This window comes from Strongylocentrotus purpuratus, unplaced genomic scaffold (genome assembly GCF_000002235.5).
Source record: "Strongylocentrotus purpuratus isolate Spur 01 unplaced genomic scaffold, Spur_5.0 spur5_scaffold_20, whole genome shotgun sequence".
Classification (NCBI taxonomy): Eukaryota; Metazoa; Echinodermata; class Echinoidea; order Camarodonta; family Strongylocentrotidae; genus Strongylocentrotus; species Strongylocentrotus purpuratus.
The window spans coordinates 35,988,716-36,006,829 of record NW_022145606.1 but is presented as its reverse complement, the minus strand read 5'-3'; the positions used below and the strand labels follow the sequence as shown (position 1 = coordinate 36,006,829).

General features: G+C 36.6%; 1 protein-coding gene across 1 annotated transcript in view; it reads left to right on the top strand.

Annotated features, from left to right (window-relative positions):
* LOC594361 overlaps positions 1-18,114 on the top strand; it is an 82,344-nt gene that overhangs the window by 54,611 nt on the left and 9,619 nt on the right. The window contains exons 44-61 of the mRNA XM_030993900.1: positions 425-642; positions 1,488-1,628; positions 2,476-2,681; positions 3,097-3,250; positions 4,203-4,366; positions 5,457-5,519; positions 5,994-6,096; positions 6,376-6,555; positions 6,862-6,998; positions 7,435-7,575; positions 8,297-8,371; positions 8,706-8,855; positions 13,688-13,909; positions 14,122-14,281; positions 14,827-15,010; positions 15,892-15,977; positions 17,297-17,392; positions 17,893-18,062. Coding sequence (XP_030849760.1) covers positions 425-642; positions 1,488-1,628; positions 2,476-2,681; positions 3,097-3,250; positions 4,203-4,366; positions 5,457-5,519; positions 5,994-6,096; positions 6,376-6,555; positions 6,862-6,998; positions 7,435-7,575; positions 8,297-8,371; positions 8,706-8,855; positions 13,688-13,909; positions 14,122-14,281; positions 14,827-15,010; positions 15,892-15,977; positions 17,297-17,392; positions 17,893-18,062 — 2,650 coding nt within the window. The remainder of the gene's footprint in view (positions 1-424; positions 643-1,487; positions 1,629-2,475; positions 2,682-3,096; positions 3,251-4,202; positions 4,367-5,456; positions 5,520-5,993; positions 6,097-6,375; positions 6,556-6,861; positions 6,999-7,434; positions 7,576-8,296; positions 8,372-8,705; positions 8,856-13,687; positions 13,910-14,121; positions 14,282-14,826; positions 15,011-15,891; positions 15,978-17,296; positions 17,393-17,892; positions 18,063-18,114) is intronic.

The following is an 18,114-nucleotide window of genomic DNA, read 5'->3' as shown; positions in this document are numbered from 1 at the left end:
CTTGTCATACCTTTCGTTTGGCTCACTATTGTATATTTACTGTATTTATAACCGTATTGTATAATTTGTAAACATGAACAGTTTTGGTCCTTGGACCTTTGAATCATGTATATTTATATGTCTTTTTAAACCGAAATAAATAAATAAATAAAATATTTCAAATGAAATTCTGTACATTTCTATGGAAGAAAACTGCTACACAAACAATATTTTGTATAGCAGTCATGTAAAAATGCATAGCAAATTGCGATGCGATACCAGGAAAATTATTCCCTGTACACTATATCACAGCGCTTACAATATAACCACAAATCTTAACATAACATTGAAAAAACAAAATCATAACAAATCAAGTAGGAAATAAGTAGGTTTTAAGGAGTTTATTCTTAATGAAATTATATATATTTTTTTGTTCTTTTCCCAGACGTATCGGGAACTCGTCCTTCTTCTTGGTTGAGATGATCGTGGCTGTAGTAGATGCAGGGGTACCAGTCAGAGGTGATGTAGCTAATGTCAATCTAACCATCAGTGATACGTGTCTGTATGACGTCTTGGAACAACCCATTGAAACCATCATCTATACCAACGAGACGACGGGAGGACTATTTCTTAGAGTGCCCAAGTATTACCTCTACGAGTATGGTAAGTTCTAAAGGCAGGATAATAATAATACAGTCCAACCTGCTTCAGTGAGCACCTGTCTACAAAGACCACATTTTTTTGTTTCCCTTGAAAATGGTTTCTCATTGAAACATGTACTGAAGGAACCTGTCTACAAAGGCCACATTGTTTGTTTCCCTTGAAAATGGTCTCACATTAAAACATGTACTAATGGAACCTGTCTACAAAGACCACCTGTCTACAAAGGCCACATTTTTTTGTTTCCATTGAAAATGGTTTCTCATTGAAACATGTACTGAAGGAACCTGTCTACAAAGACCACTAATTGTTGTGTTTCCCTTTGGCGGTGGCTATAGACAGGTTTGACTGCAGTACAGTGTTTTGAAACATTAGTAATAATTGTTTGTTTTACCTGACTGCTAAGAAAGCATGTGTATGCTTGTAAGTAAGCAACCAGGGGACCGATGGCTTTAAGGTCTCTCTGAGGGACATGGAAACGAGGATTACCGTAATGCCTTATCAAATGGAACTAGCGCATCAAATTGGTTCGGACCCGGGATCTCACCGTAACGAGACCATTGCTCCACCAATGAGCCATGGCGCCTCCTTGATGTTAATGCCATTATTAGTTGAATTCTTCTAATGTATGATCTATAGATAAATTAATTAAATTTAATTTTAAATGTAAATTTTGTATATTGTGACCACGATTTGTGCCTCCCTTGAGAGACCAATGCCAGTAAGTGGTGAGAGTAAACAGTGGCATGAACGGCCTGCCATAGTTAAGTCCAACGTAAAGTCGATCTTCGTCTTTGTGAAACACTCCTCTGTTGTCATGTTTTCCCCCCTCTTGATCTGTCTCTCAGACTGCAGGGATGCACGAGGGATGGCTAATGGTGTGATCCAAGAAGCCCAGCTCTCGTCTTCTAGTGAGATGAATCAGAAGTATGATGCTGACAGGGCAAGGCTCAACTTGAAACCAGATCCAGATATCCCTGCTGGATCAGGTAAGATGCACTGGTGAGGAGGTTGAGGAGAAGAATGAGGAGGAGGAGGAGGAGGAGGGGGGGGGGAGGAGGGAGAGGAGGGGGAGGGGAAGTGGAAGAGGAAGAGGAAGAGGTAGAGGTAGAGGTAGAAGTAGAAGGAGCAGGAGGAGGAGGAGGAGGAGGAGAAGAAGAAAAAGAAGAAGAAGAAGAAGAAGAAGAAGAGGAGGAAGAGAAGTAGAAGGGGAAGAGGAGGAGGTAGAAAATAAAGAAGATAAAGTAGTAGAAGGAGGAGAAGGAGAAGAAGAAGAAGAAGGGGAAGGGGAAGGCAGACCTGCCAACCAGTTCGATTTAGTCGTATTTAGTACGATTTTTAGAAGCAATTACGACAGTACGATTTTTCTCAATAAAATACGATTTTCAAAAAAAAAAAAAAAAACATTTAAAAAAAAAAAAAATTAATAATAATTTTGTTGTTGTTGGTATTTTGTGTGTATGTGTGTGTGCCATTTTCAATGGTAAAATGCCCTTTCTGTCCTATAAAGCATTTCACATCTGCAATTTTGGGATGTTCATTGGTTCATCAAACACACCAGTCGTGACGAAATCATGCATATTCAAGCAATGATCCATAAAAAAAATTCTTCCTGTATGTAGGAACTGTAAGAGGCATTGATCCGCTTTACAGTCCATGTTTATTTTTAAGAATCCAACTTTTGTCAGTAAAATACATCTTTTGGGATTAAAGAATACAGATTTTGAACTCCAGAGGTTGGCAGGTCTGGGAAGGGGAAGAAGAAAAGAGGAGGAAGAGGAAGGGGAAGAAGAAGAAGAAGAATGCCATGCTACATCATCATCATTTTTTTTCTAGGATGGATACCAGCCTCATCCAATACATATCAGTGGATCCAGGTAGACATGGAGGAAGTAACCATCTTCTCTGAAGTCTTAACCCAGGGTAGCAATGACATGGAATACTGGGTGGAAACATTCCAGGTTGGCTTCCGTAATGATACCTCCAGCTGGTCTTACATCTTGGAGAATGGGAGTGCTAAGGTGGAGAATGGGAGTGCGAAGGTAGGAATTGAATCATGAACCATGTGATCCACAGTCCAGTGACGTATCTACTAGACCATCTTGGTACATGTGCGTTTCATCTATAATAAAAAAATACTTCACTAATGTCCTTTGGCAAGAAATTCATCTACATTTGCCACACTCAACGCCAGTGAGGTAAATGCATGGTAACTTGGCAGGAATTAATTCCTTGAAATCTTTGAGCACCATAACAGCATCCATGCTAAAGCCTGTGGGTAATAATATTGTAAAAGTGCAGAAGTGTTAAGTCTGACAGACATAGGCGCTATACAGGAACCTACTATTATTGATTTGAAAACCGAGTACTGGCTTGGAACTTTCCACCCCTAAGAAAAAAGGAATGCATTTATATTTGTTATTATTAAAAGAAAACCTTTTTTTCCTGTTTTTACAGACTTTCACAGGGAACTCTGATCAGAACACCGTAAAGAGGAACATCTTTGATCAAGTCTACGCTCGTTATATCCGAATCTACCCTCTGACATGGAATGATGAAATTGCTCTCAGGTTCGAATTATTAGGATGCACCACAGAGAGAAGGTTTAGACGTAAGTTGATTTTTGAAGTCATTAATGATATATCTTTTAGTTGCTTTGTATGGTGTATAAATACAAGTATCTGTTATATACACTGGTAACTTGTGTGAGGTTGCCTCTTGAAGTGTTTTACATGTTATTTTTACTTCATATTATTCTTACTATATATTATATTTGCTACATATTATTTTTTTTTAATACATATTAATTGTACTACATGTTACATTTTACTACGTATTATTTTATTACTACATATCATTTTTTATTACACATTACTTTTTACTACATATTATTAGTACCACATATAATTTTTTCTCCAAATACTGTTTTTACTTCATATTATTTTTACCACATATTTTGTATACATATTAATTTTACTACACATTATTTTGTACTACATTTTATTTTTAATTCAAATACAATTGGAAATCTTTATATTTGTATAATTTGAGGGTAATTATATATTTTTTTAAATACTTTTCTTTTCGGGCATAGAGTATATATTGGCAAAGCACTTTGGGTATCATTAACCCCAGGCCTGCTCTTAATTAGCTCTGGTAACTATGACATTTGTTTCATTGCACAGTCCATTTCAAGGAATGCTCTTAACACCAGATACCCGCCTAGTACTCCTGGGTCAACAGAGACACATGTAGAGTAATGTCTTAATGCCCAAAGGATGTTGTTACGAGGCTCGATCTTATATCTTTTTATTTGTGCCAAATATTCTTTTGAATTAAGTTTCAACTCTTAATTGTAAAAGTAGATTTACCTAATATGTGGTAATGAATTTACTTATTGTACAATATTATTTGATCACTACATATCATTTTTACTACATATCATTTTACTACATATTATATTTTACTACATTTTATTTTTACCACATGTTATTTTTACCACATTTTATTTTTTCTACATACTATTTTTACTGCATACTATGAACATTGTTTATTTTGTATAGATTTATCGCAGTGTGAGCGATGTGAGACAACCAATTACTGTATAGGGGATGGCCTTCAGCGCCCCTGTGGTCGATGCGACCCTCCATCAGACGACTGCGATCGATCACCTACTGAACATTCATTTGGTCATGCGTCAGAGTGTACTACATGCCCTATTGGATGGGTAAGGCATGCAGTTATTTCAAAGGGAACATCTAAGATACAGGCCTCATAATTACCCAAATTAAATCAGTTTTCTGATTTTTTGAATTTTTTTTCTCCCGATGGTTGAGGAAATTTTTTTGTTTGTTTTTTGTTAGTGCTCACTACCACCCCTGAAGATTCTGACAACAAAACGTTAATGTCTGTTTTATTCCTTGCATACTTTATGCAGAAATTTGTCAGATTTTTAATAATGATTTTACAAGGTAGCATTCATTTGCTCGTGCTACAGAGTGTAATCTTAATTTTCTTTAATTGATTGTATATTATCATATTCGAAATGAGTATATTGTAAGATAGCATATAGTTCAATTTCTTTGTTTATATTTTTCACTTGATATGAAATATTTTAATAATCAAGAACCCTTGTAGGCAATAGTATATTTCATCATTTTAGAGTTATGATTTTATCAGAAGGATACATTCTGGAGTTTTTGGGAGTCCATATAATCACAGCCTTGACATAAACAAGAATTTACAAATTTAATGAAAATAATGGATAATCATTTGTTTACTGTAAATGATTTACCACACATTTCCATGAAAAAGATATATAACAGGTTGCAACAACATATTAAACTTCAATAGAAAGTTTGTGGTACATTTATTGTATATTACATAATTTTGTACCTTAAAGGCATCGTTTAACAATGTTAAATCTGAGATACATGGCCCTACGTGTTATCAGTGTCTGTGATATGGTGTAATATTGAAGCCCTAAAAGAATTGTGCTTCAAAATGATCATGAAGTGCCTCAAACAAAGTACAAATCTATGAGTGATCGGTTCTACCATGCTCATTTTCCCTGATAGACTTAAGTGTTATAAAAACCGTTAGGAAAACGTTTTTTGAAATTTTGAATTTCCAATCAAAAATATCTTGATAATCAGACAGGCTTGTAAAAGTCATGGGTTCCTGACTGACCCAAAGGTTTATAATTATCATTGCAGCATGAGTTAAATCCAGGATTTTGTTTCAGAATCTTAGACAAAGATATCCAATCCCTTTGATAGATGTGATTAGTTTAAATGATGTTCTGTATCGTCTTTCAGCTCTGTGAGGACGGGTATGCTACTCATTGCCCTACCTACACCTATGCTACATGTAACACAACGGTAAGTAGATGTACATGTAGATACTGCTAAGACAGAAAGTGCATGATTAAGAAATTCATAGTGTTTTTAATTTGAAAGTTTCTCTTTCCCCATTTGTTCTGGAATTTAAGTGAATGCAACCATTAATTTGTTAATATTGGCCTAAGTTGATCTGTCAAGACTTTTCAAAGTGAAGCAGGATCGGCTTATTTTGATGGTATCAAATCATAAATGCAAAGAACCAGAGAGAAATAGGATTAGAGATAAATTATCTGGTTCAGTTTTCTCTTAGTGAGTGTGCAATGTTTTGTTTTGTTGGTATCAAATCGGAGAGAGAGAAAGTGAGAAAGAAAGAGCAAGAGAGAGAGAGAGAGAAAGAGAGAGAGAGAGAGAGTAAGAGAGGGAGCAAGAAAAAGAGAGCAAGAGAGAGAGAAATAGATAGCAATCATTTTTTTTAATTTCTGTTTTCTCCCTTTTTTCCATTTATACATGTAGTATTGTCCTAGTGAGTGTACAACCTGCGAGGCAGGATCAGCCTGTTTTGATGGTATGAAATCCATCTGTCCAACTGGAAAATTCTCACAGGGCTACGATACAGGTAAATATATTCACTCCAAAGATGATAGTTAGGGAGAAAGAGAGATCCAGGGGAGAGAGGGAGTAACTTGGCATACATGTATGTATATACTGGCTCTAAAGTTGTTAGTCAGGAAGAGAGAGAGAGAGAGAGAGAGAAAGAGTGTAAGACAGATGGAGAGAGAAGGTTATGAGACAGGTTAATACTGTAAAGATGTTAGTGAGATTGTGAAAGTATTAATGAAAACAGAAATAGTGAAAAAAAGCAAGTTGTGTAAAATCATTTCATTTCCATTTACAGAGTTTTGTAAAGCGTGTGCTCCCGGCTCCTTCAACAACGAGACCGAGCAGTCTGAGTGCGCGTGCTGTGACAGCGGGTTCGGTAGCACGGAAGGCAAGACGGAGTGCGCCCCCTGTGAGATCAGTGAATATTCAGAAGGGTCATGTGACCTATGCAAGACGTGTCTATCGGAGGCTGATTGTGAGTATAATCTAGAGTGGATGTCAGTGATATCTAAAAGTGTTATAATTTTGTATCATCTAAATGTCTATGGGCCACTCAAATGTACCCTCATTTCAATGTATATTTAGGGCTATTTTAGAGAGAAAGTTACGTCGCAGGAAGTTGCTAAGTACTAATATTCTGTTTTAATTTTCTGTTATATTGCAAATGTCATTTGATATAAATTTTTATTTAAGCATTTTATTCAGGTTTTGATTTAGTTATGAAAATAAAATGATTTAAATGTAATTGAATTAAATAATCATTATGTTCTTTGGGATCTAGGTCCATGTTTCACGGAGCCTGGACCCTGTACGGAGGGTGTGGTCTGTGTGAATACCGGAGGAGCAGGAACATACAGGTGCCTGGACTGCCCTAAGGGATACACCGGCAGTGGAGATAATTGTGTGGATATAAATGAGGTAAGGAAAGAAGGGAGAGAGGTACAGAGAGAGGCAGAGAGAGACAGACATGGGTGGGAGGGGAGGGGAGAGGAGGAGGCAGCAGGAGCTGGAATATATAGATGTCTAGACTGCCGTAAGGGCTTTACCTGGACTGGAGATAATTGTGTTGAGATTTATGAGATAAAGAAAGAGGGGAGAGAAAGAGAAAAGAGAAAAAAAGGGGGTCAGTGGGGGAGGAGGGAGGGTGGTGGAAGAGGGAGAGATAGAGAGAGAGAGAGACACACACACAGAAGGGGGGAGAACAGCAGCTGGAACATATATACAGATGTCTTAGCTATTGTAAGAGGTATACCCGGACTGGAGAAAATTCTGTGGATATAAATGCGGTAAAGAGTGACTTTATATTCACTTGAAATATTGTGAAATATTTGATACATTTTTTTTCGTTCTCCAGTGTGAAGAAGCTAATCCATGTTTCAATACCAGCGCCTGTGTGAACTTTGAACCTGGTTTTGAATGTGGAGCCTGCCCTCTTGGTTACGAGGGTGAAACACCTCATGGGATTGGACTGGACTACGCCAATGCTAATACTCAGGTATGGTAGCTTCAAAGAGAAACAAGGTTAAATTATTGTATCATTGATTGTATCATACCAGAGCTCAAGATTAGCTTTAATAATGTCTGCCTTATAGTTTGTTTGTTTTTTAGCCGTAACCTACTGTTCAGTCTTACTACATGCTTTTACATGTATATATTTCATTTCTGTAAATTGGTAAGCAATAACATAAAGTATAACATTAGTATTTACAATATGAAGAGGTTATAAATTATAATTCATTCAGCCATTCAGAAAGTCCTTTCCTACATATACAGTCTAACCTGCTTAGTGACCACCTGCCTACAAAGACCAAACAATTGTTGTTTCCCTTCAAAACGGTTTCTCATTGAAACATGTACCAAAAGAACCTGTCTACAAAGACCGTTTTTTGTGTTTCCCTTGGGTGGTCTTTATAGACAGGTTTCACTGTACACATAAAGACCACCTGTCTATAAAGACCACCCAAGGGAAACAAGAAATGTGGTCTTTATAGACAGGTTTCACTGTACATATAAAGACCACCTGTCTATAAAGACCACCCAAGGGAAACAAGAAATGTGGTCTTTATAGACAGGTTTCACTGTACATATAAAGACCACCTGTCTATAAAGACCACTTGTACATGTAATTTCATACTTTGGTATCCCGCCACTGCCACCATGATATATGTATTTCACCTATAGTAAGTTTGTTTTGGTTTGTTGTTGTGCATCTGCAGGTGTGTTCTGATGTAGACGAATGCGCTGTAGACAACGGAGGCTGTGATCCTGATGTGGAATGCATTAATACAGTGGTAAGATAATCATTATCCTCTATTTTATACTTTGTCTTTCCTCTCCTTTTCTCTCCTCTCTTCTCTCCTATCCTCTCCTCTCCTCTCCTCTCCTCTTCTCTTCACTTCTCTCCTCTTCTCTTCTCTTCTCTTCTCTCCGCTCCGCTCCTCTTCTCTCCTCTCCTCTCCTCTCTCCTCTCTTGTTCAACACTTCTCTTCTCTTCTCTTCTCTTCTCTTCTATTCTATTCTCTTCTCTTCTCTCTTTTTCAACTCTTCTCTTCTCTTCTCTTCCCTTTTCTCCTTTTCTCTTCTCTTCTCACTCTCATATTTTTGTTCTCCTGCATATACTTCCAGGGGAGTTATTCTTGTGGTACGTGTCCACCTGGCTATCTTGGAAACACTGTCGTTGGTTGTACACCAGGAGACTACTGTGCTTTGAGTTTGGATAATTGCCATGACAACGCAACCTGCACGTCAACAGGAGCAGGTACATTTACTTGTGAGGTAAGAAATATACATTTTAATTCACATACCTTCATGACTTGTTGCTCTCCATAAAAACATTAATTTTGTCAATCAAGGAAAATACAAATAAAATGAAAACAAATTGAAACTAGACTTTAATTCGTCACTTAGACTAATTAGGTGATACGTATGATAATAATGAAGAATGCATTACACGATTTTCTAAAATGCTTCTCCTATTAAGATCTTTCCATATGTCAAGTATAAATGGTGTCCCCTTGATCATTATGGATCTAAGGAAGATAGATTGAAACAATATATGGCAATTGACCCTGTGCAGTAACCAGTTACAACTTTAACTCTAATGTACATCATGAAGAACACATTGTGACGATTTTATCTTATTCAAAGAAATGAAAATGTAATTGATAAATGATTATCATCATTATGATAATGATGATCATGATGATCATGATGATCAATGATGATAATGATCATGCTCATGATCATAAGCGTGATCCTGACATCTTATTGAATAAATGAGGGATGATTTAGATAGCATATAGTCTCAGCTACAACATACTCAAAAATCAACAAAATCCAAGCAGAAATAACGGCGATATTGCTCAAAAGACAGGAATGTATAAACCAGATTTGAGGAAAAGTCATCTACCGTAGGGATTACACGCAAAAAGTATTAAGTGATTAAGTGAAAATAGGGTAATAAAGTAAATAGGGTTGTTCATTACATTATTTGCGATTCTACGTGTTTTAATACTCAAAGGAGATGGTACAGTGAAAGGTCAAAAAGAAAAGAAAAAAGTAAAGACATATATTGTGGGATCTCGAGGTTGAAAGTCAAGTGCGTTACCGATATAGCAAAACATTTCCCATAGCGATTACACGTAAACGGGAAATGGAATTCTCAAATCCTACTTTGCAAGTGAAATGTGAGCATAATCCCGGCATCTGATCGAAAAATAAAAGGCACACGTGTGATAGATTATTGTCTCAGCTACAAGATACTCAAAGCCCAGCGAAAACAAAGCTAAAACAACGGATATTTTGCTCGCGAAAGACAGGAGTGTAGGATCCAGTTTTGAGAAAAAGTCATGTCCCTTAGAGAATACACGCAAAATGTGAAAAATTGACATGCCTCCTTTAATCGCAAAAATACGCCATGATGCCTTTGTTAAAATGAAAAATTGTAGTCACTATATTTGTAGAGAATTGTCTCAGACAGAACATACTAAAATTTGGAAGAAAAACATCAATTTTTACAGAGATACAATCAATTTTCCAAAAATATGCTTATGTCATAATATGCAAATTAAAATTTTGAGTTCGGAGGCCATTATGATAACGTCATGAGTTAGGTGAGGGTCAAATGAGACATGAAATCATATCTCCATTTCATAATCTATCTAAATATCAACAATAATTGGGAGTTTCTATCTATTCTGAAGAGTTACAATGAATTTTGTTTAGGCATGTTTTTGCCCATGTATTGTGGATAAAGATAACGCAGGCCCGCGCGTGCTGTCAACTTTGACGGACGCTCATTGCATTATTAAAAGGTGAGCAAGTTATGAAAATGCTTTGAAAAATGTGCCAAATATGAAAACAGAGAAAATTCGGCGATTCTACGTTGCAAAATGCTAGTACGCGCAAAAAACGCGCGTGCATGCGCGTATGCATGATTTTTTGTCAAATGCTCCAAATGGCCTGAAATGTATGCAAAAAATATTTGGGATGATTTGGAGGATTTTAAATTTTTGCGCGCACGTAAACGCGCAGACGAACGCGCAGGCGCGCATTTGCGCACATTTATTGACCCAAAATTGACCGGACAGATATTGATCTTAATCATGATAATTATGAATGAGAAATAACTTTCCGTTATGAAGATATGATCATAAGTTGATTTTCACAAAATGGCGCCTAGATGACGTCACGATGATGTTGAGTCTATGAAAAATCACACAGTTCTAAGTTAGACTAAGATCTATCATCATGGCAAGTTTCATGATAATGGCTTTAGCCATTCTTGAGATATCCTGCGAACAAAATTGAGGAAGAATAATAATAATTTCTTCTATACAGACACAAAATAAATACTAGACTTTAATTCGTCACTTTGACGAATTAGGTGATACGTATGCTCATGTGTAACATAATAAAGAACGCATTTTTACGATTTCATATTTCGTTTACTACTCCCATTATGGTCTATCCATGAGTCAAGTTTCAACTGTAGGGCAGAGGGAGACAGACCAAGAGAATAAGAGGGACGCAAGGCAAGAGAGAGAGAGAGAGAGAGAGAGGGAGAGGGTGAAAGAGAAGAGAGATAGATAGATGCAGAGACAGACCAAAAAAGGAGAGGGGCAGAACATGAGAGGAGAAGTAAAAGAGCAAGAGAGAGGAGAGAGAGAGATGCAATTGAGAACAATGCCTTCCAGATGACCATGATTGAAAGTGGTATAGCGCCCCCTTCAGGTATCCGATTGAGGATTGTTATATATGATAATTGACAAGTCACCTATGATTGAATTTTTAACTATGATAACGTCATGATAATGTTAGATAGTCTACACAAATCTTGTGGAAACTTGTCTCAGCTACAACATACTTAATAATCAACAAAATCCAAGCAGAAATATCGACGATGTTGCTCAAAACACAGGAATGTAGAATCCAGATTTGAGAAAAAGTCATCTCCCATAGGGATTACACGCAAAAAGTAATGGATTAAGTGAAAATAGGGTAATAAAAAAGTAAATAGGGTTGTTTTATACATTATTTGCGAATCTACATGTTTTATTAATCAAAGGAGATGGTACAGTGAAAGGTCAAATAGAAAAAAAAAAGTGGGAAAAAAAATTGTTGAAGACACCCGGACTTTAACCAGGGATCTCGAGGTTGGAAGTCAAGTGCGTTACCGATACACCAAAACATTTCCCATAGAAATTACACGTAAACGGGAAATCGAATGCTCAAGTCCTACTTTCGAAGTGCAATATGAGCATAATCCCGGCATCTGATCGAAAAAATGAAAAAATCTTCTGATAGCTTATGGTCTCAGCTACAAGATACTCGAAGCTCAGCGAAAACAAAGCTAAAACAATGGAGATTTTGTTCGCGAAAGACAGGAGTGTAGAATCCAGTTTTGAGAAAAAGTCATGTCCCATTGAGAATACACGCAAAATGTGAAAAATTGACATGCCTCCTTTAATCGCAAAAATACACCATGATACTTTTGTCAAAAATAAAAATTGTGCATACTGCATTTGTAGAAAATTGTCTCAGCTAGAACATATCAAAATTTGAAAGAAAATTGATCCATATTTACAGAGATACAATCAATTTTCCAAAAATATGCTGAGGTCATAATATGCAAATTGAAATTTTGAGTTTGGAGGCCATTATGATGACGTCATGAGTTAATTGAGGATCAAATGAGACATGAAATCATATTTCCAACTCATAATCTATCCAAATATGAAAAAATATTAGGAGTTTCTATCTATTCTAAAGAGTTACAATGAATTTTATATAGGCATGTTTTTGCCCATGTATTGTGGATAAAGATAACGCAAATCCGCGCGTGTTGTCAACTTTGACGGACGCTCATTGCATTATTAAAAGGTGAACAAGTTATCAAAATGCTTGGAAAAATGTACCAAATATGATGACAGAAAAAAATCGGCGATTTTATGTTGCAAAATGCCAGTACGCGCAAAAACGCGCGCGCATGCGCGTGTGCGTAATTATTTTATCAAATGCTCCATATGGCCTGAAACAAATGTAAAAAAAATTTGGGACGATTTGGAGCATTTTAAAAAATTTCGCACGCGTAAACGCGCAGACAAAAGCGTACGCGCATTTTTTTGCGCAATTTTTTACTTGAAATTGACCGGACGGATATTGATCTTAATCATGGTAAATATGAATGAAAAATTACTTTCCGTTATGAAGATATGATCATAAGTTGATTTTCACAAAATGGCGCCTGGATGACGTCACGATGATCTTGAGTCTCTGAAAAGTCACGCAGTTTTAAGTTAGACTAAGATCTATCATCATTACAAGTTTCATGATAATAGCTTTATTCAGTCTTGAGATATCCTGCGAACAAATTCGAGGAAGAATAATAATAAATAAATAAATAAATAAATAATAAAAATCTTGACGAAATCAAAAGGTGATACGTCTACGTACGTATCACCTAATAACTTTTGAATGTCCTCATTTGTTGACGTACCTTCGTGACTTGTTGCTCTCAATAAAAACGTTAATTTAGACAATCAAGGAAAATACAAATAAAATGAAAAAAAACTCAAATCATTTTCAAATGACTTCATATGTTAACGTACCTTCATGACTTGTTGCTCTCAATCAAAATATTAATTTAGACAATTAAGGGAAATACAAATAAAATGAAAACAAAATAATGGAATGGACAAAAATGAATATGAACTTTTGTGCAAAACATGTACCTAGTCAATATCATGTCATCCCATACATAATGTTACTCTAGATTTTGGTCATGTATATTAGTCATACATATTCTATTTCTATAATTACTACTCTTCTTGTTCTTTAGTCTGTTTATCTCTTGTAAAAATGCAGTGTAAAATTTCTGTAATACTGATGTGTTCTGTTATGAATGTTTTTGGACCTATGCTTTTACAAGGCCAAAGGGCTTTATTTATGTAGTTCCCCATTTCATTTTTCTAAATTTGTTTATGAATCATTTTGTATCTTTTGTATCAATGTAATTTTTTAATTGAGAATGACATAAATGAGAATTGAATATCATCTCTATATGGTCGAATTTACAAAAAATGGAATTAAATTCAAATTTCTCCCAGTGCAATGATGGTCACGCTGGTAACGGTGAGTTCTGTGGAGTGGATATCGACATGGATGGCCGACCTGTGGTGTCGCTTGAATGCAGTGATGGTTCAAGCAACGAATGCAAGGCAGATAATTGTGAGTTTGTACCGAACAGCGGGCAGGAAGATGTCGACGGTGATCAGATCGGAGATGACTGTGATAGGGATGATGATAATGATAACATATATGATCAAGAGGTGAGTTAATTTTGCATTCATTTAAAAAGTCTAACCATAATCTAACACTTCATGTGTTGCGGAAGCTTCAAATTTGAGAACCCAACTTTTTTATAATGGATGGCTAGATAATACTCACTACTATTACCTTGATAGTCATAACTATTTTGCAATGATAATAGTCATTACCATTATGTTATGATAATGATCATTATTTTCATTTACTATTACAGGATAACTGTCAGTATGTATCCAATCAGGATCAAGATGATACAGATGGCGACGGCTATGGTGATGATTGTGATGTCTGCCCTTCGACCTATGACCCGGACCAGGTCGATACCGATGGTGACGGAGAGGGCGATGAGTGTGATGATGATGACGATGGAGATGGTAAAAGATTTTAATTTATCTTGACTCACCGTTTTATAGATTTATATTAACTTGAAAGTGAGAGTTCTTTAGATTATTTTCCATGCCTTGAGTGTTTGGTATACATGATTCTATCTTACTGTACATGTACCCCTCTCTCTGCCTTTCATTCTCTGTCTATCCTTTTATATCACCAGGGGGGTGTTTCACAAAGACTAAGATCAATTTTAAGTTATACTTAACTATAGCAGGCCTTTCATGCCACCGGTTGCTCTCACCATTGGTCTCTCATGGGATGTCACAAATCTACAGAATTTACATATTTTGATAGTTCCCCTTACCAAAGTAAACAGCTAGTTAAGCCTGCACATAGCTGTTACTTAGCTGATACCATCTGGAACAGCTAAAAGTTTAGCTGTTATACATGCTAGAACAGCTAGTGGATAAGTTGTTACATTTACTTTGTGAAACAACCCCCTCCCCCCCCCCTGATCTGACCTGACCTGACCTGTAACCAGTGACCCAGTTTGAAACCCTTCTTTGAACCTTGTTTTCTATTTTAATAGGAATTTTAGACGTCAACGATAACTGCCCTCTGTACAACAGCACTGATGAGACCGATTCCGATGGTGACGGAGTTGGAGACGTCTGTGACAACTGCCCAGATAACTCAAATTCGGCGCAGACCGACACGGATCAAAATGGCTTCGGAGATACTTGTGATGATTATGATGGTACCAATATAGACCGGTAAGAATAATCACATCAGGGGGGTGTTTCACAAAGAATAAAGTTGACTTTAGGTTGGATTTAACTATGGCAGGCCATTCATGCCACTGGTTGCTCTCACCATTATGATCTTTAAATGATATTTTATCCTTCAATAAGGAACTATCAACCAATGTTAATTTTGTTGATTTGTGACCATGATTTGTACGTCCCTTGAGAGACCAATGCCAGTAAACAGTGAGAACAAACAGTGGCATGAGTAGCCTGCCATAGTTAACTCCAACTTAAAGTTAAACTTAGTCTTTGTGAAACACCCCCCTGTAATCATACTACAGTCAAACCTGCTTTAGTGACCACCTGTCTACAAAGGCCACATTTGTTGTTTCCCTTGAAAATGGTTTCTCATTGAAACATGTACTAAAGGAACCTGTCTACAAAGACCACCTGTCTACAAAGGCCACTTTTTGTGTTTCCCTTGGGTGGTCGCTGTAGACAGGTTTGACTGTACTACTTGCAGCATGATATGAACGTTTAAATATATATATATTTTGCCCTCCATGAGCTAATTTATTGTATAAAGTCAAAATAACAAAGAAACAATCATAAAGTTACATCATTTTGTCTGAGACTCACTTAGTTACAAACCGATTTTCTCATTTTTGTCATATAAATTAAAAGTGAAGTGAATAATAAGAATAATGAGGATTAAATATTGATATTCTTTCCAAGTACATTAAAATTGCATAAATAACAAAACATTCTAAAACTAAGGTACAGTATATAAGTTTGTTCAACATATACTCTGATTGCAAACAGTTGATGTATATTTGCCTTGTTTATTGCAACATTTACGTGCTTTTGTAAAGATTTCTTATTTGTTCCCATTATCTCGTTTGTTTCAGTGATGGCGATGGGATTATTGATATTGCTGATAATTGCTTGGTTATACCGAATGCCGACCAAACAGATACAGATAGCGATGGAATCGGTGAGTTGTTTGGAGTACATGTTGCTTTTTGATACAAATTGAGTTTGTTTACTGGATAAGAGAGAGGGGAGAGAGAGGGAGGGAGAGGGAGGGAGGGAGGGAGGGAGAGTGGGAGGGAAGGAAATAGAGAGAATGAGAGAGAGAAGTAGAGAGAGAGCGATAAATAGAGAGAAAGAGACAGACAGAACTTCAGAGAAGGCAGAGAGAGAGAGAGAGAGAGGAGAGAGAGAGAGCAAAAGAGGGAGAGTGGGAGAGAGAGTGCTTGTCATGTAAGAAGGGAAATGAAGTGAGAGAAAACAGTGGGAGATAAAGAGAGCTGGAAATAGAAAGTAAGAGAGAGAAAGAGAAGTAGAGAGAGAAGGAAGAGTTGTGTGACATTCATAATGACTGCTTTCTGATAAAGAGGTAATTGCAAAGAGATTCATGTGACCTAAAAAGATAAAAGAGACATTGCCCATAAAGAGCAGGAGGGACATCAACTCTTTCTTGAAGTACAAGAGTGATATATCCGTGTTTCCATATGAATATGTCATTGTACATTTGCTACTGTGTATTATCTATTTGTGTATATTATTTTCTATTGTATATTGTTCATGTGCTTTATGTAATGCCAACTACTGAATTTCCAAATGGACCAATAAAATTAATCTGAATCTGAATCTGAATAAGAAGTCACATTTGCAAGTAACATTCTCTTTAAAAATGTGAAGAAAAACAATATTTAAGTTGTTTCACATCTATGGTAGATAGCAAATGATCAGAACCTGTTTCACAAATCCTTTTTCCAATGAAAAGTTATGAAAATCAGTGACAAGTCTGCTGATAACGAATCAGAAGCAAGTTTTTTACTAGCTTATAACAAAAAGTTTCATTTGTCACTGATGACAAGTATTGTGAAATGGGGCCCTGAGCCATATTTCAATAACAAATCCTAAATTTTGATGACAATTTTGCGCTCAGCCAATCAAATGTTACAATTTCAGTAGCTTATAACAGTTATTATAACTTGTTATTGATAAACAGGGGGGGGGGGGGTGAGTGAGGTTGAATGTTTGAGTGAGTGAGTGAGTGAGTAATTGAGTGCATGGGTATTTTCATGTGTGTGTGTGTGTGTGTGAGAGAGAAAGAGAGAGAGAGAGAGAGAGAGAGTTTAGTGTTAGAGTGAGAGAGAGTGAGAGACTCAGTGAGTGATTGGTAGGGATAAAGAGAGTTATCATTTATGATGCCTGTTTGTATCTACATTCGCAGCAAAGGTTAATAACGATCCATAATGAAATGATCATCCATCTTAACTTTTTTCTTTTCATGATGAATTGAAGGTGATGAATGTGATGATGATAAAGATGGCGACGGAGTTCCAAACGGTTCTGACAACTGCCCTCTGTATTCCAATGCTGGACAGGCTGATGATGATGGTATGCACATATCTCTCCCCTTCTCTTTCTCTCTACACTTTTGTTTATTTACTTGTATCTGTTCCTAATTCTCTCTCTCTCTCTCTCTCTCTTCTACCCCACCTGTTTCATCCTCTCTTGTCTTCCACTCTTGTCTTCCACTTTCTTTTTTCCATCTTACTACTAAGATATCAATATATGACAGCTTATATTGTCAAAACAGCCAAATTATTTCAACTGTCTGCTGCCTGGAGATCATTTTGGTGAAGTGAATATATTTCAAAGTCCCATCCAATTGTTTCTGTGTCATGTTCTAGGTAATCTCTGGGAGAAGCGAGACAGATTATAAAGGAGATAGTGTAATAGATAGCAATCACAACTGTCCCAAGAGTAATCGCTACCACACAACAAACTTTGACCCCTACCAATCAGTTCCATCCATTACATTTTGTGTCCTGTCCTCTGTAACCTTTGACCCCTACATCTCAGTCCCATGTGTTTATTTCTATGACATGTTTTAGGTAACCTCATTGGAGATGTATGTGAGACAGACTATGATGGTGATGGTGTAATAGATGACAATGACAACTGCCCCAAGAGTAATCGCTACCACACAACGAACTTTGACCCCTACATCTCGGTCAACCTGGAGGCAGTTGATGATCCACCGTCTTGGTATTTAACAGATTCGGTAAGTTATTGAAATTCATTTTTTGAGGAAATATTATGGAGGCAATGTGTGT